The 22,842-nt window shown below is 39.6% G+C and overlaps 1 protein-coding gene across 1 annotated transcript in view; it reads right to left on the bottom strand.

Annotated features, from left to right (window-relative positions):
• The window catches only part of PRKG1 (protein kinase cGMP-dependent 1), a 1,158,696-nt gene that overhangs the window by 1,065,727 nt on the left and 70,127 nt on the right, over nucleotides 1-22,842 (bottom strand). The window contains exon 2 of the mRNA XM_030334044.1: nucleotides 17,080-17,246. Within this exon, the coding sequence (XP_030189904.1) occupies nucleotides 17,080-17,246 (167 nt within the window). The remainder of the gene's footprint in view (nucleotides 1-17,079; nucleotides 17,247-22,842) is intronic.

Genomic DNA, 22,842 nt, shown 5'->3' with positions numbered 1-22,842 from the left:
TAATTAACTTCGCTTTAATGAGGCCAACATGGGGTAAATGTGTGCTATGTGCAGGCACCGAAGTACTGGGGTCACAGAGAACATCCGTGGTTCCTGACCAGAAGCCGCTTATGAGACAGACAAATATGGCGGAGCGTTCCCGAAGTTTCGTTCTCTACATTTCAGGAAGAGAATCCTTGACCGATTTTGTACCGGACGGGTGGCTACCTTTACAGAGATCACTTTTTCTAGCTTTCCTTGTAGCTGAGTTATGGGCGAGAGCATGAGAACAGGGTGAAGCTCCATGCTTTCTCAGACCTCATCTTGCCCCACCCCCACAGGATGGACCTCCAACATGGCAGTGGCCCGGCTTCAACTCTGAGTGTGGTGATCCCCCTCGGGTGGCCCTAGAGCAACAAGACGGAAGAAACCTCGGTGCCTGAACAACCAGACGGACAGCACAGCCCCTCTCACCTCAAGGATATGAAGGCCAAGAGGAATAAACATATATCTTATTCTAACCATAATGCTGTGAGGGCTGTTACACGACTGAGCAGATCCCTAATGCGGTAAATCCGCGATCGACGATTGTACGCCAGACGCTCCCCGACAGCCTTGCTTCTCAATCTGTTCCATTTCTGGGAAGAGCAACTCCATTATTCTACTTGTTCAGGCCACAAGTCTGGAATCTTCAACTCCTGTCTTATCTGGTGTACCATTTCCAGTCCAATCCATTAATAAATAGTACTGGCTGAACTTCCGACCACAGTTCTCCAACTTGACCATTTTTTACCACCTTCACTTTCACGGTCTCAGTCCAAGTCAGCATGAACCCTTCTTGACTGCTTCTACAGTTGCCCAACTGATATTCCTCCTTCCCTCCCTGCTACCACAGAATTTCTGTGCCTGCAAGGAAGCCATACATTAGAGCGTGGTACACTTCAGCTCAAATTCTCCTGGGTATTCCCATCTTGATTACAAGATGATAATAATAAAAGTCCTTAACACGGACTCCAAGCCCATTTGGAGCTCTGTGATATCAACGATTTCCTTACCCGAGTCCCCACCCCACCCCATAATCAATCACTCCACTCCAGCCACACTGGTTTCCATTACTGTTCCTTGAACACGTCAACCACAACCCATCTTAGGTCTTTGCACATTTGTATTCCCTTGGCCGAAATGGTCTTCCTCCGGATATTAGCGTGGAACACTGTCATCTGCTCATTTCTCTGCTTCTGCTCAACATTCAGCTCAAAGAGGACTTCCTCTACTACTGTATATAACATCACAATTCCATCCCCGTCCCGCATGTCATTCTCTACCTCCTTACCACACTTTGGCTTTCATAGCACTTATCACCAACCTATTACACACACACACACACACACACACACACACACACACATTATAAATGTTTGTTTCATATCTTCTCAATGAGGCAATAAACACGTGAACAGACATTTTGTACCCTTTGGTCTCTACTATAACCCAAACACTCAGAATAATCGAACAATGCCTGGCACATAGCATATGCAAAGTACATTTTTTTCTAATATAATTTATTGTCAAATTGGTAGCACAGTGTGTGTAAAGTGTGCTCTTGGTTTTTGGGGTAGATTCCCATGGTTCATCACTTACACACAACACCCAGTGCTCATCCCAACAAGTGCCCTCCTCAATGCCCATCACCCATTTAGCCCATCCCCCCCCACACCCCCATCAACCCTCAGTTTGTTCTCTGTATTTAAGAGGCTCTTGTGGTTTGCCTCCCTCCCTCTCTGTTTGTAACTATTTTTTCCCCTTCCAAAGGATACAGGAGTGCAAAATAAGCATTTCTTAATAAATTACATGAATGAATGAAACACAGTGTAACCAGAGGGCTTATAGAGAGGGACACAAAGGATATTACGGCAACTTCATAGAAGAGAACCCAGCCTAGTAGGGAAGGGTCAGAGATGGCTTCTTAGCAGAACCACCTCGTACAGTGACTCTAAAGAGTGGTGATGTCTTAGTGTGTGTATCCCAAGCAGAGGAAAACATCTATAGGGTCACAGAGACAAGAGAACATTCGAGGAAGTTGAACCAAAGCCACGGAGTGGTGAGTACAGAATCTAGTTGGGAAGCAGGGGCAGATCAGTGAGTGACGGCTACCCCGAGACACGGGACTTGATGCTTGACATATTTATTATTTGACAAATGAGAAAAGGATGATTTATAAGTTTGAGAATTCCCCTAGGCTTACTTAGCTAGTTACGTGGCAAAACCAAGATTCAAGTCCCTATCTGCCAAGTTCCAGAACCCAGCTCTCTTTATTTCACTGCAGAGTCTGCTATCCTAAGGAGTTTGGAATTTATCATGGAAAAGCCCTGGAAAATGGCAAGCAAGGAGATGGCATGAACTCATTGGGCTTTTACGAAGGTTTTGTTCATGGTAGTGCAGAGAATGTATCAAAGCGGAAGAAGTCCAGGGACAGCAAGGTCTGTAGGAATTGGTGGGAAAATTCAGGCAAGAAGTTCCGAAGACCTGAAACAAAGTGGTAACTGACAGCGACAAGGACCTGAGGGTAAGCAGACATGGGGCCTGGAATAATCCCCAAGGCTCCAGTATGGGCCAGGGTTGCAGGAGAAATGAGGTGTCGCCCAGGAAGTTGGGAAATGCAGTCAGGTGCAGAGAGGGTTACTCTAAGCACTTCAAGCTGGTCACAGAGCCACTTAACGCATGGACCTGGAGGAAACTCCCAAGATTAATGGCTCAGTCCAACGGCCATGCCTCCACAAGACAACTAAACTAAATGGCCAAAGCTTATAATATAAAGCACACAAAGACAAAAGGCAGAAACCTAACTCAGCAGTCTATTTAAGTAAAAAACAAACAAACTCTCCACGCTTTGTGAGAACACGAAACAGAATGCACTGTTGTAGAAAATACTAACCTAGAACTTGCATAAAAAAACAAATTCTAAAATTAAGTTCTCATTCCAAATAATATCATATGTGTGCTCAATTGGAGTAAGCCTTTTATCCTCTAACGTTACTGATGTGCTAAGATCTGCCTCTGGGAGAAGAAACCAGAAACTTGACTTCCCAAGAAAAATCAATGAAAGCAGCAAGTTGTTTGTTTTCTAAACTTCTCCCGAGACAATACTTATGAGGATGGTGGTAAGATACCAAACACAAGGATATGCACCTGCAAACGAAAACGCTCTTTGCAAAACACATCACAAGAGAATCACGTGGACATTTCAAACATTTACTTAGCGGTAAGAATTTATACAGAGACATCCAAAAGACAGCTGCCAATTTCGGCTTCCACATGCATTGAGGGGACCACTCTGCGACCATGTGTAAAATGACATATTCTCTTTTTTCATTTGAAACCATCCATGATATTAGATGCATTACTGCTCTGAACCTTCCAAATATAAAATGCTACATTTTCTAGAATTCTTTTAAGTAAGAAATAAGCACAATATAAAACTACTTTCTTCTCTAAAAATGCTGATTAGATTCAAAGGATATTTGATTCCTTTATTCCTTAGAGCTGTAATTAAAATTACAAAAAAAAAAAAAAAAATCAGCACCCTACTACACTAATTCAGGATAATCACTGGGGAACCCAATTAAATTCCCAAATCTTGAACATTAAAAAGTGTCCAAACAGAACCCACAAAATGCATCAAGGATACCTTTCAAACTGTGAAATGCAATGTAATTAACAAATAATAAGCACTTCAATGCAACTGACTTGCCCACTGTTAATCAGTATTGGCTATTTACTCTAGATTTAAATGTCCGCCTTAAAAGAAACTTTTGTTTCTAACTTACCAGGCCTCTACTTAAAAGGCTTTTGTTACAAACTTCCAGTTATAAAAGAAACAAGTCCTGCAGATATAACATACAGCGTGGGGACTACAGTTAATAACACTGGATGGCATAATTGAAAGTTGCTAAGACAATAAATCTTAAAAGTTCTCATCACAAGAAACAAAATGTAACCATGTGCAGTGATGGATGCTACTAGACTTACTGTGGTCATCATTTCACAACAGCACGAATATCAAATCCTTATGTCACACACCTAAAACGAACACTATACGACAATAAACAAAACTTACATCAACTGTACTACAATAAACCAAAATAAATAAAAATGAAAGACATTTGTTTTGTAACATGATCCTTCGTGTGTACTATTTAGGGGTGGGTGAGTCAATATCTGATATTTTAAACCTTAAACTAATCCAGTGTGTCTTCTGGAACAAGCATCTAGTTGGTCATATTTGTCTTCAGGTCACACGGCTTAAGGTGGTGGTTCTCAAACTTAGTTTCAGAACCTCTTGATACTAACAAAGCTCACTGAAAAGTTCAAAAAGATTTTGCTTCTTTGGGCTATATCTATTGATGTTTATTCCATTAGACCTTAACACAGGAAATTTTTTGACACATGTATTCACTTGAAAATAAAAAACATACCACATGTAAAAAACGCATTTTTTATAAAATTAACTATATTTTAAAAACGAAAATGTTACTAACAAGCATGCCATTGTTTGATACTTTTTGGGAATCCAATTGATGAAGAGGGCCGCATCCTCTGCTTTGGCATCCTACCTTCTAGAAAATTCTACCGAACACACATGACCGACAAATAACATGTTCCCATTACAAGACCTCAAGCTTTGACCTCAAAGAGCCCCTACAAGTTTCCCCAGACCAGACTTCAAGAACCGCTCCTTCAAAAAAAATTAGCAGGATTATACTGGAAGGAATTTTTAGCTGGCTGCAAAGATTTTACATTAAAGAATGTTAAAGTATTTATGAATACACCTATCTACGACATCTGTAAAATTACAAAATTCACCCATTTAATCTGTGGCAGGTACAACAAACACTCTAACCACAAGAGAACTTCCGCCGGTCTTCTCTCTCTGCCCTGTTTTATTAACAGGAGACCTTCACGTCCACATTCAGACCTCTCACCTGGGCTGTCACACAGGTGTCACCCATGTGGTCTCTCCAAGGGAACCTGAACTTCACATTGCCAGGAAGGGGCTCCTCATGGCACTTCTTCACCATGAACTCCTCACCCTTCTTCCCATCTCAGAACACAGCACCACCACTCACCCAACCTCTTCAATCAACAGCCTAAGCGTCCCCCAGTTTATCTCTTTCACCCTCATCTAACATCTCTGAGCTGCCCAAATTCACCAGCCGTCCCTCACGCCCCGTGCCATCATCCCAGCCCAAGCCAGCATTCCACTTTGCTTGGACTACTGCTGTCTACAACCTCCCAACAGGACCCCCTGTGGACTCCACCACTCCACAGTACGTGTTCGCCACCCTCAATTATTAGCGGTATCCGTTTTTCTACTCATAAAACCTGAGTCTTCTCATGCCCCATCTCAGCCTAAACTCCAATGCTCTCTAAATGTCTTGGAATAAAACTGAACCGCCTCCAGCATCCTGCAAGTGACCTTGCCAACCTCAAATCCTGACACTGGCTTCTTTTTCTTTACCATGCCAAGCCTTCCCCACCTCATCACTTTTCTACTTACAGGTGCCCTCATCTGGAACCTCTATCCACACTTTTGTGTGCCTGGCTCCTCCTTGGCATTCAGGTCTCAGCTCAAATCATACCCTCTCAGGAAAGTCCTCCCTGACCCACCTGACCATTGCCAGACCCACCTATGAGTCTCTCTTCTATCACCCTGTTTTATCAATTTACTCATAGCCCCGGTAATTATCCAGAAGTATCGTGCTTACTTTCGTGAATGTTCTTTGTCCTTTTCCCCTACCACCATCGCCAGGATGCAGGGTCTGGAAGACACGGACTGTGTATGTCTTGTTCACTATCCTACCTCAGTGTCCACTGAGACACGGTCAGCACTGGGAAAGCACTTGTAGGAACTGAACAGCAGGCACGAATAAATACTCAGATGAATCGATAGGTGAATCATAATAAAGAAACTGTGTTGCCAAAAGAATTCCATTAAATACTTTCTTTGCGGTTCTCAATTGTCGAGGGATTTACCAGGAATTTCATGTACTCATGGACGACACTCAGTCAAATCCACACTCTGCTTTATGACTCCAACACCTTTCCTACTTTTGTAGAAACTCGCCATATGGAGGGAAGAAGAGAATGGTAGTTGAGCGATGCCTGCTATGTATATATGGAACCTAATTCTGAACACGAAGGAAAATCTGCTGAAACACTCTTCCTATTATTTCATGTGACTTTGACCTCTAGAATTGATGTGAGAAATAAAAACTTAAATTCACAGGATTAATGAAAAGAAATGTCAAGACTTTCCATAGAAGTTATCTTAATTTTAAGAAAATGGCATGAAAATTGTTCTAAAAAACCTATAAATTAAGTATTTTTCTTTGCAGACTGAGTTTTAAATCACTTGGGAGCCTTATCATCAATACTTATGATTATTGTTGTTACTCTATTTTCCTTATAAATTTGAAGTTAACCACTGACAGAATCCTATAGATTACAGTAACAACCCCATCATCTCCTAAAATATAATGTGAACTCTGGGAAGCAATCGTTTCATGTAAATTCATATACACACATGGGCACAACAGGCTGAGTCAATAAAAATCTTTGCACTGGAAATATTGGAGCAAATTATACAAATCTTTTAAAAAATGACTTTAATTTAGAACATTGGGGACACCATAAATATATAGTAAGAATATTGCTGAAGGTATTAAATATTCTAAAACAGTATAAAACACAATAAAAGAATAATATAAAATGATGCTCTGTAAAAACAAGTTAAATATAAAATATGATACTGAATTATAATCTTCTAATCACATAAATTAAAAAAAATTGATGAGTATGTAAATGGCTTTCAGTTAAAAGTTATTATAATGGGCTATTAAACTCTAATGGAAAAAAATACTCCCACTTTTTGCCAGTGGGAAATAAGTGATATTTTAAAGAAGCATGATCAGTTCCTGAAGGAAAGTTTTAAGCACATTGAATGTTAATTATGATTTCGTGAAAAGTTTTAGCTTTCCTCTGTAAATACATCATTGCATATTGGTATTGGTGACATGGGAAACCACCTTTCATAATACTTTGGCCACCTTCACCAGATGATTTTTCTAGTACAGCTTTGCTATTGATAAATGAACAGAGTAACTTAATCAGCTTTGATAATGAAAAGTATACAAACTAACCTAAGTGCTCTTGTTAAGTTACGTAAAATTGCACGTAGTAAATAGTAAATATTCTGTCTTGTTTTAAAATCATTTGCTTCCATATATTCCTTTGAATAACTAAAAGGTGGCTTCATTATACACAAAAACAACCAGCTTTGGTGAAGTTGGGCAAATAATGCAGAAAAAATGACATTATATAAATCAGTAACATAAATAGAGTTGATAATAATTTCTTGATATTTTAAATATGCATAAAATGTGAATTTTCAGTAATTAATGTTAATACCATCTTAAATCATCTATCATACTTTTATGTCTCCATGCACTACCTAAGAAGCTTTAGGGGCGCCTGGGTGGCTCAGTCCGTTAAGCGATGGACTTTGGCTCAGGTCACGATCTCACCATTCCTGAGTTCAAGCCCAGCATCGGGCTCTGAGCTGACAGCTCAGAGCCTGGAACCTGCTTCAGATTCTGTGTCTCCCTCTCTCTCTGCCCCTCCCCCATTTGTGCTCTGTCTCTCTCTCTCTCTCTGTCTCAAAACTGAGTAAAAGTTAAAAAAAAAAAAAAAAAAGAAGAAGAAGCTTTAGCACAAAAACATTTTCATTTTCATCAGAAAGGAGTTTGCAGAAGGGCCTAGATATAAAGATCAGACTCAGACTTCAACCTTCCAAAGCTACAGTAGTTAATTTCAGATAACGTATGTGCTATCACAGGCTGCATTTCTCAAATGTGGAGTCATGGGAGAATTCCAATAAGGACTTCAGAGACCAATTCCAATTGGTCCTTTGTCCTGGGGTGGGGGTGGGGGGCTGTTGCCATGGCAGTCACACCAGGCAGCTTCTTTGTGCTGGGAAGTAGCTCCTATCTGCCCAGCCCTTTGAGCACATGCCAACACAAATGCTAACCATTCAGGGATTTTTCATTAGAGGAATGGATATTAACAGCATTAGTCTATCCAGCCCCCCACAAAAATCATTCAAAATCTTGTTAAAAGTCTCTGCAGAAATACATCTATGTGATTTTGAACTGAATCCACAACAATGTCAGAAGCCTGTTTAACGTTCAGCATGCAAGCCAGCCAACAGTTTCACATAATGATGGCCGAAGTAAGTTTTCCCGCATTAGCAGAAAATCCATGCCTTATCACACTACTGCCAAAAAGTTACTAATATCTATTTTCTTCCCATTTTTTTCAGCTACGCTGTTTTCATTTTGAATGTTCACTGAAAATACATTTTTAAACTTTAAAATTTGCCATTCTCTCAAAACTGCAGAATGGAGGGATGGATATTGTAGCAAAATGAACCAGCACAGAAATAAAACCCGTAACTGTTATGAACTAACTGTAAGAAAAAAATACTTATACCTTTTTAACATAACCTATGATCTCCTTTATCAATTTCAGTTTCTTTTTTTTCTTTTTTTAATAATGGCTTTCCAACTTTTTTGGTCCCCCCCAAAAAAAAACAAAAAAAACAAAAACAAAAACAAAACAACAACAAAAAAACCAACCACAGCGATTTTCAAAGATTTTAGCTTTCAGGAGTCCTCAAAGGTAAGGAGCCACACTATTTCCCTCCTTAATGTAATAAATTCAATTCCACCATTAACAGTTTGGAAAGAAAACAGAGAACATTAGTAGAACCACAATGTGATAAGGCTATTTTTACAAAATCACACAAAGATGTAGGCAGCCTAATGAGTATTAATGAACATTATCCTTCAGGGGTGCCTGGGTGGCTCAGTTGGTTAAGCATCCGAGTTCAGCTCAGGTCTCGATCTCACGGTTTATGAGTATGAGCCCCGCCATCGGGCTCTGTGCTGACAGCTGGGAGCCTGGAGCGGCTTCGGATTGTGTCTCCCTCTCTCTCTGCCCCTCCCCCTGCTTGTGCTCTGTCTCTCTCTCTCCTTCAAAAATAAACTTAAAAAAAGAACATCATCCTTCAGAATAAATTTTCAATAAATTATGTCCTTAAAACATCTTGTTAATTTTTCCTGACTTGTACAACAAATGCCATTACTTCACGATGGTGCATATATATTAGCAACAAAGGGAAAAGGTATCACTCCGCTTCATCACCTACCCCTGTTCGTCAAATCTGTCACTAAATGACTTGGAATTATTTCCAAATATAAAACATACCCTCACAGAAAAAAGACAAAAAAGAAAAAAAATAAGCATATACAAAAATATGTACTGTCCTCTAAGGACAATTTATAAAGAATTCTTCAAATACATTGTGGAAAAAGAACACAGAAGCAAAAATAAATATATTCCCAGCTTCCTGCTTTCAAAAGGACAACTCTCATTTAGATTATAAATGTGGATCTATTCCTTGACAGATAATTCCTCTTACACCAACTTAAGTACATGCCTTCATGGACAAAAATACCACCCTCCAGGATTTCTTACAAAGATACAAAAAGCACAAACCAAGAAGATTGATATATTTGACTACAGTAAAATTAGTAACTTCTGTTCATCAGCAGATTTCACAAACGGGTAAAAATTAAAGCTATAGACTGAGAAAGATACTTTGCAATGCATGTAATCAACAGGGATGAAAATCTGAACTAGGTAAAGTCAACCAATCCAGAGGGAGAAACGGGCAGAAAACCATAACAGACGCTTCACAAAAGAACCACAGACAGCTCACGAACATATGAATAGATGCTCGGCCGCATTAGTAACCTAGAGCAAAATAACTGGAAATAATCAGAATATAATCCTTAGCAGAAAGGACAAATTGGGTTATACAGCGCAACATCGAATGGAAGCAAAAAAAATGAAGTAACAGAAAAACCCGTGTGTGGTATTATTAGATTTCAATCATAGGGTACAAAAACACTTCAAAGTAACCACCACATTGCGTGTAGAGGCAAGTTTGTGAGAGGAAGCCTTCAGAGGGCCAGGTGCTGAAAGACTGGCTACTAGGACACTCATTCACAAACCCACAGACTGAAAATGTGGGAGTTTAGGGAAGGGACGGAGATGCCTTATGATTCAGCCACAGGGAATCCCTCCTCCACCCCCACGAACTTCCTCCAAGCAGGTGCCTTGGAGTCATGGCTGGAATGCCTCCCGAGATGCTGTTCTTGCCACCCCATCAACCTGCTCCTTTCACTCCTGGAGCATGTTATCAGCAGCATATCGATTCCAAAGTCTTCCCTGGAACTGGCATTTCTTCTTTGCTATTCAAGATTCATGAAGACTAATTCCCTTTTCAAGAGACAGCATTTTCAGTATCTAAAACATTATCCTCTCTTCCTAGACTCCCCATCTCTACGTGAAACAATGTCTAAATGTATATGCGTGTATGTATACACACACACAACTTATATATATATATAAATATATAAATATAAAAAATATATTTTTATTTATATATATTTTTATATATATTATAAATATATAAATAATAATATACAAAAATATATATAAATATATTATGTATATATTTATATATATTTTATTTATATAAATATATATATATAAAATATATATATATAAATTGTGTATATACACACATGCATATACACACTATATATATATATATATTATATATATATATATATATATATATATAATATATATATTGACCTGGACCTGGTCAAGTCTATCAAAGGCTTTTTTGAAGCTTGGCACTCCAAAATAAACATGATACCCCCATGCCATCTAAATATCTCGGTCCCTTGTCTTCACCGTTGACTCCGTAAGTGAAATAGAGTTTAATATTTGCATTTAATACTTCCAGATTCTCTTGGCTTACGAGAACTTCTTATAAATAGACGTCTGCTTTGTTTTTTCTATAAGCAGGGCATAGGTTTGCTCTTTAACATTAACATTATAACCACGGTCCAATGAAAGAACAGTAAAAAACTTTAAGTGCATGGGTATTTCAACTATTTTAAAGATAGCTTTCAGAGGAAAGAGAAAAACTCATAAGGCCAAAAGGCAACCCCTGATTTTGGAGAACAAAACTATCTGTTTCTCATGTTAAAGTTACTGGGAGAGCTCATTCATATGAAAATGCATTCAATTCCCTCATACTCTCAGGTAGTGTTTTGAATGCCAATGGCACGGTGAGGCTCATCATTAATGTTCAATTTTCTAAAAAATCCCTCTTTGAATGTCAGCTTTCATACATCATTTAATTATATAAAGACAGCAAGAATGTTTCAGTGGGAAAGGGGAACAGCGCTTGAAGTATCATCAAGTTATGTGAGGTAACTTTGAAGGGTGGCCGGCAGGATGGTTTGTGTCCACACTGAAGCATCAGCAGTGTTAGACATCAGCCGAACATGCAGACCTGATTATCAACCCACGGAGAAAGCAGGTGACCCCATGACTCGGTCTTCAGAAGGAAAAAGGGCAATCTTGGTACAGTGAGAACGGAAAGGGGAGGCTAGCTCCTGAGTGTTGATGTCAACAGTCAAATATCACTTAGCATCCGTGTACAAAGGTCATATTAAAAGTGTGCAAAGAGCTTCTTTAAAAAGCCTGTGTGAAAAAAAAGATCAATGCTTTTCATTACATGCAGAAAAAATAGGTCCTTCAAGGTGCATGGTGGAGTTGAGTCACAAACAAGTAAGGACACAGAGGTGGGCCAAGATTCAGCCAAGTCACAGCTGCTCTTTCAATAAGGAAGAGGAAACGGTAAGAGGAGAGGGCTGAATGGTCGAAGATCAATGGAGAGGTCAATAAGCAGTTCAATGTTCAAAGGGGGCAGAGAGGCCTAAGAGATATTCATAGAAACATGTGGGTTATTCTCTTCTGGAACTATTGCCATTCAAGTTCTAGTCTTTCCTTGAAAATAATCAAACCATATATATATTTTTTTTTACCCTATGGTTTAATGCTGTGCATCTTCTATGGGCTTTTCAAAGTGGGGTAATAATACATAATACATAATAAATACGTCACACGAGTACTCCTAATCCGTACTTGGAAAGTTAACATTGCCCAGTCATCATGCATGGGCGACTCCAGAGCAGATGGCCCAGGTTTGCACCTCAAAAGACTGATTGTAAGATCCTGGCCAATTCATTCAGCTGGCCTATCATCAGGTCTTTTAGCTATTAACATGCAGATAATATAATACCTACTTCCTAAGGGGTACTATGAAGATTAAAATTTAATACCTATAAAATGACTGAACGGTACCTGGTGTTTATATGTAGTTGATAAAAAGCTATTATCATTAAAGAATGGATAATTTCATAGCCTCATACAAGAATGGATAATTTCATTAAAAAGTTTAACTTAAACCTCATAACCTCATAAAAGAATGGATAATTTCATTAAAAAGTTTAACTTAAAATAGCCAAGGCTCAAAGAACACTAAATACATAACTTGCTGCTTTTTAGAAAACAAAATATAATCTACCTGCTCCCACAATGAAATATCACAGAAAACATGCAAAACCAGTATCGCTAAGCAAATCAGCCACTTTGATGGATACAAATTCAACACTTTTCAATGTGAAAATATTTGATTAGGTTCACAGAAAAGATGTTTTAATCACATCACCATCAAAAGTCACTAAATCAGACTATGTTTTGTGTTGGATGATAGAAGGCTAAAATGTTTCTTTATGATAACAAAAGGCAAGGCAAGAACGTAAGGACAGTTTCAAATTTCACATCATAATTAAGGCCAATGTCTGTTTAAGAAAATAAAGTGTATTCAAGTACTTGATAAGACTCATTTACACAGTTGAAAACCTAATTAAAATGTAAAGAGAGCCTTAGCAATGTAACCTACTTAAACTGCTGTCTTCAGAAACAGAACTCCAAACAATTCTGATCAAAACTTGAAATTGAAACTTCTCTAAGCCAGCAATTTTAAGTATCTGAAAGTCACACGACTCCTTTTGCTTGAAAATACATGATAATATATTTACACTACCCCCAGATGATTTTTCCCCAGTCATCCTAATTAGTGAAGTCCTACCATATGACTATTCTCTTTTGCTAAAACGATGAGAAATTCCGGCATTTAGGTGTGCAATCATACTTGGGACCCTGCCCAGCTAAAATAAAAATCACTCAAGGCACATGTTAAACCGCATTACACAAACTTCATTTAAGTAAAGAGAGACAGAGAAAATTGGACTGATATTCCATGTAAACTCCCTGGGTGTTTTTCTGAATGTCTGGATAATAAGCAAGTTTGTGAATGATCTTGCATAGCCCACTCACCCATTGTTGCCACGGCATACTCTTTATAAATATTAATGTTTGCAGATGAAAAAAATCCATCTATATCAAGAACATTGCTATCTAAATTTTGAGAAGATTAAATACGCTGATAAAAAAACTAATTAAACAATGAAACATTTCTTCAATTAAAACTTATAAAAATTCAAATGATGTTTTCTTTTTTTAATTTGAAATTATTTTGACACAAGGATATTAGCACGAGATCAGCCAAAGTTACATGGAACTGGTTAGAATCACAGCTTGGGGACAGATCGGCCTCATTTTATAAGATTATCGTCATATTACTGAGTTTAAACTGAAGTATATCAAGAGAATCACTGCAGAATCTGTGACTCTGAATATTTATATACTATTTAAAACCCTGTTTTAAAAAAGATAATTAAGATAGCTTGCTATTTAGTCAATCCAGAAGCAAAAGGAAGATAAATAAAATTTATTAAAATTAGCTTGTAGCAATGGAGGAAAGATGAGTATCTTTACCTTTACCTAGGAAAGGCTACCATCGGTATTGCTTCTTTATTTTGTCACAAATATGTTTGCGTGTATGGTTATGCGTGTGTGTGTGTGTGCACAAAATTTTCATTTTCCTATTTCATATCCCCTTATCATGTATCATAAGATGGACTGACTACATCTCACTATTTAAGTATGAGTTGTACAACATAGTATTTAAATTAGGGCACATCAAGGAGAAGAGTAAATATTACCCAAGGACTTTGTACTCTTTTGGGGGGAAAGTGTCAGTGGATTTTCAGTTATACTCAGAATCTTTACCTCACGGTAGGTGGAGCTGTGACCTTGTTGCTGTCTTTATTTGGAGCTCAAGCATGGTTTGAGGAGATGCACACAGAGGCAGAGTTGACAACGAGTGTTCCTGGGATGGTGAATTTAATGTGTCAACTTGCTAGGTGATGATCACCAGATACTATTGGTCCAATATCATCCTAGATCCTTCTGGGAAGGAAGTTAAAGTTAGCACATAAATCCGTAGACTGTAAGCCACAGATGACCTTCCTAATGTTGGTGGGCTTCATCCAATCAGTTGAAGGCCTCAACAGAAAAAAGACTGACCTCCACGGAAGAAGGAATTCTGCCAGCAGTCGGCCTTCAGATTTGAATTGTAGCATCAACTCTTTCCTAGATCTCCAGCCTGCTCACCTTACTGTGTAGATTTTGGGTTTCCCAGTACCCACAGTTACATGATCCAATTCCTTAAAATAAATATCTACCCATCGATATCTATCTATCTACCTATCTATTTATCTATCCATCAATATCTATCTATCTATCTATCTACCTACCTACCTACCTACCTACCTATCCATTGGCTCTGTTTCTCTGGAGAACCCTAACACCATAGCCCTACAGTCAAAAGCTGGAGCTCTGAATCCAGATTACCGTGGTTCAATCCTAATTCTACTATGAGCTAGTTGGGAGACCCAGGCAAATTACTTAACCTCATTGGGCCTCTGTCTCTTCATCTATAAAGAAAAATAATAAATATTGCCCCTTACTTCATAGGATTGTTTTGAAGATTAAATAAATTTTATACATGGAGTGTGTTTGCAAAAGCATGCTCCGTATGTTGGGCATTGCTCTAAGCACTCAATAAACATCAACTGTGATTTCTAAGCTTCTTCTAACATAGCTAGTGGGCTTGCAGTTAGTCTTAGAAAACAGAATAGTATGCATAAACAATATTTTTTTTAGAAAAATTTGCAAGGTTGTGCGGAAACCTATTTTCATAAGAGATACTCAACATAAAGGCGAAGTGAACACACAGGTTTTCAAAATACCCATTTCTTGAATGGATTTTCAATAATTAGCATTTGCAAAAGGCTGAAGTAAGGTATATACCTCGCTTTACCACAATAGGTATGTTCTTACAAACGTGCCTGACAATGAATTAACTGAAAAATCAACTATGAAACCACTGATATACTGTAACCTAAGAAATGCTTTAACTTGGTTTGTAATTGTTAGCACTCCTTAACACATCCCTCTGTATTTATAGGTTACGCTCGGCCTCGATATATTTCTCGCCTCTTTCTCATCCATTTTGCTCACTACCCACATACGCTCTCGCCCTATAATTTCATCTCCTTCCCCTGCAATTGTCTGGCAAGTGAATACTGTTTGTGTTTTTGTTTACTGGGTCTTGCTTTTATCCAGAAGAAAGCCTAGCTGAACATTTATGTCTTTTTGGCCTGGGGAGAAACTTTAGAACACTGACACAAAAACCGAACACTTCTAGAGAAAAAAAAAAAAAAAAAAAAAAGGACAGAAATTATGAGTTAAAAGTTGAATGCCTAATATATGTCAAAAAAAGATTACAAAGGAAAATTAAAAGGTGAATGACATATGCAGGAAGAACATTTCTTATATACTGTCAGGTATTTGATGGAAATAATACCACTCACTGCTATTTTTTAACATTTTACACTGTACATTACACATTTTTTACTCAGACCATTTCGTGTTAACTTCATAACAATCTTGTAAAGACAGAAAAAGCAGGACATTCCAATATCAGCATTAAGAACAATTTGGGCCAGATAATTCTTTGTTGTGGGCACCTGCCTGGCAAAGCGGAGTTCCCGGTTTTTACCCACAAGATGCCAGAAGCCTCTCCCCCCAACCCCGACCCGTCCCCATTGCAATTGTGACAACCAAAACTGTCCCGAGGCATTGCCAAATGTCCTGTGGAGGGACAGAATCATCGTCAGTTGAGAACCACTGTCAGAAACAAGTAGTGCCTTTTTTTTAAATACATAAATTAGGTTAAACTCAGAGAAGTGATGTCACTTGCCCAAATACGCCCCTTCTCTTAACAACCTATAAACTTAACAATTCTAGGAGACTGCCATGAATGCTTTGGTTAAAACACCAATCACCACCTGTAAACTGATTGTGATTTCTGTACGGCCACTCTGTGATCTTATAGGCACCTCTGAACTCACTTTCTCCTTGGCTGGTCTGGTCATGACCTCAGGCTTTTGTTCCCCCCCGCCCCCCACCAGAAAGAAAACATGGCATTATAAGCTCCAAGCTAGAAATAAACAACACGAAAATCTGTCTGGGCATAAAATTAATTCGTATGGTGCCTCCCTCAATTGTTTTTTTTTCCAAAACGGTTTCTATCTTCATTTGCGCAACATCTATGGAACAATCTATCACTCTTATTAATTAGGCAGCTAACAGGCCATCTGACCGGTCTGATTTATCTCTTTCACACACATATAAAATGCTGAAAACACTCTCTTTTTACAGAAGCACAATAGCAGGAAACCCAGTCATATCCTGAAAATGAAAAGTAGAGTTGACACTTTGATTATCTGACCAAGAATACTTCCCGACGGTCCCAAGTTTCTCTGGAAGCTTCGTGAGCTTGCTCAACGACCTGACAGTGTGCAGACTTACACAGCACAGTAAACAGCGTTTCCTTCCTTCACACTGTCACCCTTTCCCCAGGTCTAAAAAATATCCTCGACTCTCAGATGAATATCCTCAACACAAACCCTTTGTACAACTAGTCAACCACTGTATTTAAGCCGTGTCCCGCCTCTTTTCAAACTGTTTCCCAACAACAAAAGAGGGAAACATGGAACCGTCCCCTGTAATCCATGGCCTTCTGTGTGTGGGCTAAGACGAAAAGGGAATATTTGAATGTCAGAGGCTCAGGGTTACGAACCATACCTTCCATGACATACACCAGTGACCCCACGTCTCCTTCTTTGATGATGCAGCTGTCTTTGCCATATTCCACTGGGTACATACAATCCACAATCTCCTGGATCTGCGACAGCTCCAAGTTCTTCATAAAGTCATTGTCAAGGATAGCTTCCTTTATGAGATCCTTGGACCTAGGGAAAGAGAGGGAAGATTTACTGGCACATCTGACAAGCGTTTTCATAGTCTGTGAAGTTGAGCAGAGCCATAGAGTGTTCTGGCACACTACGATGCATTTTCTTGTTAGGAATCCAATCGTATTCTGAAAGACCTAGGAACAAAGTAATTCTGTGGCAGTAGGAAAGGCGCTGAGAAAATTTCCTTTAAATACACTATCATTTAATGCACATGTGACCAACCAATAAACAAACCAAAGTGTGAAATTCCATTTTGTTTCAGAATGTTCTTTAATCACGAAGATTGGGAGAAAGCCAGTAGATGAGCATTTTAAATTGAAGTTTGCAACTTAGTTTAAGAATAAATGCGAACAAGGGGCGCCCGGGGGGGGCTCAGTCGATAAAGCATCCGACTTGCGCTCAGGTCGTGATCTCGCGGGGTTCAGGGGTTCGAGCCCCGCGTCGGGCTCTGTGCTGACAGCTCAGAGCCTGGAGCCTGCTTCCGATTCTGTGTCCCCCCTCTCTCTGCCCCTCCTCTGCTCACACTCTGTCTCTTTCTCTCTCTCAAAAATAAATACACATTTAAAAACGTTTTTAAAAATAAATGTGAACAAGAGACAATAAATCTTTTTAAAAATTTTTTATGGCACAAACACTCTTACCGCTATCTTTACATATTATAAAAGAACATTAGGATGTATTGTACTATATATAATTACAGTAAAAAATTATTTGTTTGCTCATTTGTATGCGATTCTTCCACTAGACTTTATGCTCCACGTGGATGGGGATCATTTTTACTTTTCTCTCTATGCCAAGTGTCAACACAATGTTAGTTACGGTACAGGTGCTCAAGAGTAATATTTGGGTTAAAAAACTGGTAAGAATTGGACTCCTAATTAGCCGTTTGAAACAACCGGTAGAAACGTGGTAGTTCCTCATCCATACTTAACATATTTTCAGAGAAAATCCCCTTTTTGAAGCAGTTTATAGAGTGAGGTGCCCAGGAAGATAAAACTCTACTGCACAACATGTTTTTAAACACGACATGATTTAGACATGGATTAAACAGGTAGTCGGCAGGAAAGATATTTTTACAAATCCTATCATTGGAATTCAAAGTGGTCACCCGGGAAAGTGTTGCCGAGCTTAACGATGGTGGTAATTTGAGTCTCTCTCTTGAATCCCTTACCAGGGATTGTGACAAAGCAACTAAAAATTTTCACGAAGAATGGTAACGGTATGGGGGAAATTCCTACACTATATTTAGGTGAAAAAGCAGAAAACAGAATTGTTGTTAGACTAAGAGAATATTTTATGTGAGAACTTAGAGATAGGAGAATTTAGAGAATAAGGCAATTTAGAATAGAAGAAAACCAGGAGGTGTCACCTCACCTCCATCAGTATGGCCGACATCAAAAAGGTAAGAGATAACAGATGCTGCGAGGATGTAGAGGAAAGGGAGCCCTCGTGCACGGTCAGCGGGAATGGAAATTGGTGCAGCCACTATGGAAAGCAGAATGGAGGTTTCTTACAAGATTAAAAATAGACCTACCATATGATCCAGTAATTCCACTTCTGGGAATATAACCAAAAGAAACAAAAACACTAACTTTAAAAGATTATCTGCAGCCCATGTCCATAGCAGCATTATTTACAATAGCCTAGACATGGTAACAACGGGAGCGTCTACAGATGAACGAAGAATACGCAGAACGTATACACGCGCACGCGCACGCTATGGAACATCATTCAGCCATAAAAGAGGAAATCCGACCCTTTGTGACAACCGGAATGAACTTTGAAGGCATTATGTCAAGTGACATAAGTCATAGAAAAACAAAGTACTATATGACCTCACTTACGTGTGGAATCTCATTTAAGCGCGCGCACCCACGCATGCGCGCGCACCCACGCATGCGCGCGCACCCACGCATGCGCGCGCACCCACGCATGCGCGCGCACCCACGCATGCGCGCGCACCACGCAGCGCATGCGCGCGCACCCACGCCATGCGCGCGCACCCACGCATGCGCGCGCACCCACGCATGCGCGCGCACCCACGCATGCGCGCGCACCCACGCACGCCAAACTCATGGAAAAGAGATCGGATTTGCAGTTATCAGAGGTGGGGGACAGGAGAAGAAGGAATTGGAGGAAGGTCGTTAAAGTGCACAGAGTTGCCATTATACCTAAGTATGGGGATGGAATGGGCAGCTTGATGACTACAGTGAACACTGCTGTATGATCCAGAGAGAAACTTGTTGGGGGAAATTTTTTTCATTCCATTATATCCATAGGAAATGAGGGCTATTAACTAAAACCTATTGTGGTAATCATTTCACAATATATATAAATAAACCACCATGTTGTGTACCTTAACTTACATAGTGATGATGTCAATCATTTCTTAATAAAACTGGAAGAAAATACAACTCAGAAGAATTTTATGTGAAGACCGTAATGTTACTTTTCAGTAAATGGTAGGTAAAAAGATAGTGATAGTATTAATTCAGCAGCAGTAAAAAAAAGGGGGGGGGGTGGAGTGGGGAAGGGACATAACAGAGTATATACAGCAATGACCCAAAACAATTTTAGAAGGAAATAAACAAAATGTTGGCATTGGTTGCCTTTGGTGACAGAATTATGTTTTTCTTTCTACTTTTGTCTCTTTATAAAATTTTCTAGAATGGGGCATGCTTTTTCATATTGAAAAATCACTTTAAAGGCAGTTTATAAAAAGTCATTGTGCTATTTGGAGAAATAAAAATAATCTAATTTCATCCACTTCTCATTGAAACAATGACATATTTTTTGGCATATTCTTTTATGTCTTTTATTGGCATATTCAATGTTACCCTTTGCAATAGATTCTTGTTCATGTGGCTGCGTTTAAATACTAATGGTAGGGATTTTCACCTAATATAGAGACAGCCAGTTGTTAAGAACTTCAGAATAGACTATTCTAAAAGTGAGACTTTTGGGGCCCCTGGGTGGCTCAGTCGGTTAAGCGTCTGACTTCAGCCCAGGTCATAATCTCAAGGTTCGTGGGTTCAAGCCCTGCTTTGGGCTCTGTGCTGACCGCTCAGAGCCTGGAGCCTGCTTCGGATTCTGTGTCTCCCTCTCTCTCTCTGCCCCTCCCCTGCTCATGCTGTCTCTCTCTGTCTCTCAAAAATAAATAAACATTAAAACATTTTCAAGTGAGACTTTTACGTTAGCCAGGCAGGGCTTTTCAGCCGTTTATTCCAGCTTGCCAAAACTTTATGCAAAACTCTGTCCCCATCTGTGACTATCATGACATCTCCTTTCTTAATTATCTTCACCATCTCTGATGTCAAGAATGGCAGCAGCACCTTCAGAGTGACTCCTGAGATCTACTGTTCTAGGATCACATTTCCCAACACCAGGACCTAGTTGATGTTCAGGAAATTAATTTAATTAAATAGTTAAATAATCTCTTTACATAAAATGCCTTTATTTTCTTTGTTTGGGTCAGAGAGTGAGGTCATCAATAGGTCCTTATTTTCTAATATCGTAACTCCTGGAGGCTATCAATCCCAGAATCCCTACCTGGGGAGCCACTGATGGCATATTATCCTTTCGGAAACATGAATAGTGCTCCGTTAAAAATCTAAGCCCTAGAAATGCCACCAGCTTCGAAGGAGAGCCCTGTTCTCCCCAAAATAATTATCTCAATCCAAGGATGGGTGAAGAAAGCATTTCTCTTTTCTCTTAAGTAGGACTATTACCCTGTTTTGTGAAGACTTCAGAAATGGTGAAACCCTGAGGTCTAATGCAATCTCTTAGAATTACCCAGATTTTCCAAATGTTGACCACAAAGTCAGTGGGGGGAGGGGAACTTCAGGCTGCTGTCGCTTCTCAGATTTCTTTTGAAATGGAGGATGTTCGATCTCAAGTCTCTGAAGAAACAAAAACTGGGGGTCATCACGTATGTGTTTGTGTCACTTCAAAACACACTGAGAAATAGGGGACCTGTGTCCTACCTGTCCTTTCACACAAGTACCGTCCAATGAAACGCCTGTCCCTGAAACGTCACCAACAATCCATCTCATGCCTCTGTGTGGCGTAACCCGAAGATGTTCTCGTCGGGGAGCAATTGTGAACGCCCTGCCCCTTCATACAAGTCTCCCTTAAGTCCTTTCCCACCGAGGGCTTGAGCCACTGGGTCAATTCTTCGTCTCCCTTTGCTCCAACCTTATGGACTAGAATCGATCACAGCCTCCACCTCAGTCTCCTGTGACTCCTTCTCTTTCCTTGAGACACAGTCTAAGACACTAGCTGTACCTAAAATATGATGCTGCACGCGATGCCAGCGAGCTTGGTGATCAGTCTGGGAGCTGGGGAAAGCTGCTATCACAAGTTCCAGAAGGCGGCTATCTGCTCTCGCCCAGAGTACATATTTTAACAACAGGCTGCACGAATTCAGCAGCCTGACCTGGGGACTGTAAGAAGCAAACACAAAGATCTTGATGTTTGATCCTTCCTGTCTGCTTCTGTGTATAAACAATCCATTAACATTGTTTTTCTTCCCTGCTCCAAATGTGTGGCTTTGGAAATACAAACACCATAAAAGGAACTTGGTTATTTTGAGCTCACCCTATTGATTCGTCATCATCAAACTGTCAGCCTCTGAAATATTGGCTATATATAAATGGTGTGCTGGTAAACACCCCCTCTCCATAGGGGGGGTAAAAAAAAAAAAAGCTTTGGTTTGTAGCATTTGCCAATTTCCATGGTATAAATACTCCCACCATAGCCAATTTCAAGCCAATTTCAAGTCTACTAATGTAAAGTCAACCTGCTTGCAAAATTCCTGAAAATTTAACAAGCAGTTCCTATATGAGCCAGTTAAGAGTTGGCTCCAGCAAATTGCTGGATATAGATTATTTTTCTAACACCCTCAGAATTTAATGTGCCTTAATTTATAAGTGCTGAAACCAACATGATAATCCTTTCCTTCTCTAAAAATTTCATTAGGTGACATAATACCCCCAGATCATTTAAATGCCAGGATTTCCAGCCTTGAGTCTTCCCCACTTTCAGGTTTTAGAAAGTGACTTGGAAAACCCACTTCCCCTTCTACTTCTGCAGAGAAAGTTCTTGAACAGACGCGAATAGTTGATAGAAATAATCTTCCTACACAAGCTTTAGTAAAAACGGGCAATTCTAGCCAAGTGTCGGAAAATACACACCTACTTCTCTAACAAAGAAGCCAGCATTATTCACTATTAATAAACAGAGCCTCATTAGTTTTCTCAACATTAAACCAAAGGCTATTCTACACCGTGGTTATTGTGTCTTGCAGTATCTACACAGGGCTAGCGTTATTTCAAAGAGCAGGGAAGGCTGTTTAGACTGGGGCGTCACGAAGGCTTCTCTGGACCGAGGACTCTATGACAATAGGATCCAACCACGGGAAGATTGTGCAGACGACTATTCTAACTGAAAGGAAAAACACACACAAAGGCGTGGAGGTTGAAATGAGCTCGATCTGTCCAGAGGCCCGAAAGGACACCTCTGTGGCTGAAGGACAGAGCGAACAAGAAGCCAAGGCCAGGAGAACGAGATTACAAAGGCAGGCAGGAGGCAGGTC

The sequence above is a fragment of the Lynx canadensis genome, chromosome D2 (genome assembly GCF_007474595.2).
Source record: "Lynx canadensis isolate LIC74 chromosome D2, mLynCan4.pri.v2, whole genome shotgun sequence".
In the NCBI taxonomy this organism is placed as follows: Eukaryota; Metazoa; Chordata; class Mammalia; order Carnivora; family Felidae; genus Lynx; species Lynx canadensis.
The sequence above is the reverse complement of the archived record's forward strand: the minus strand, read 5'-3'. Positions and strand labels throughout refer to the sequence as shown.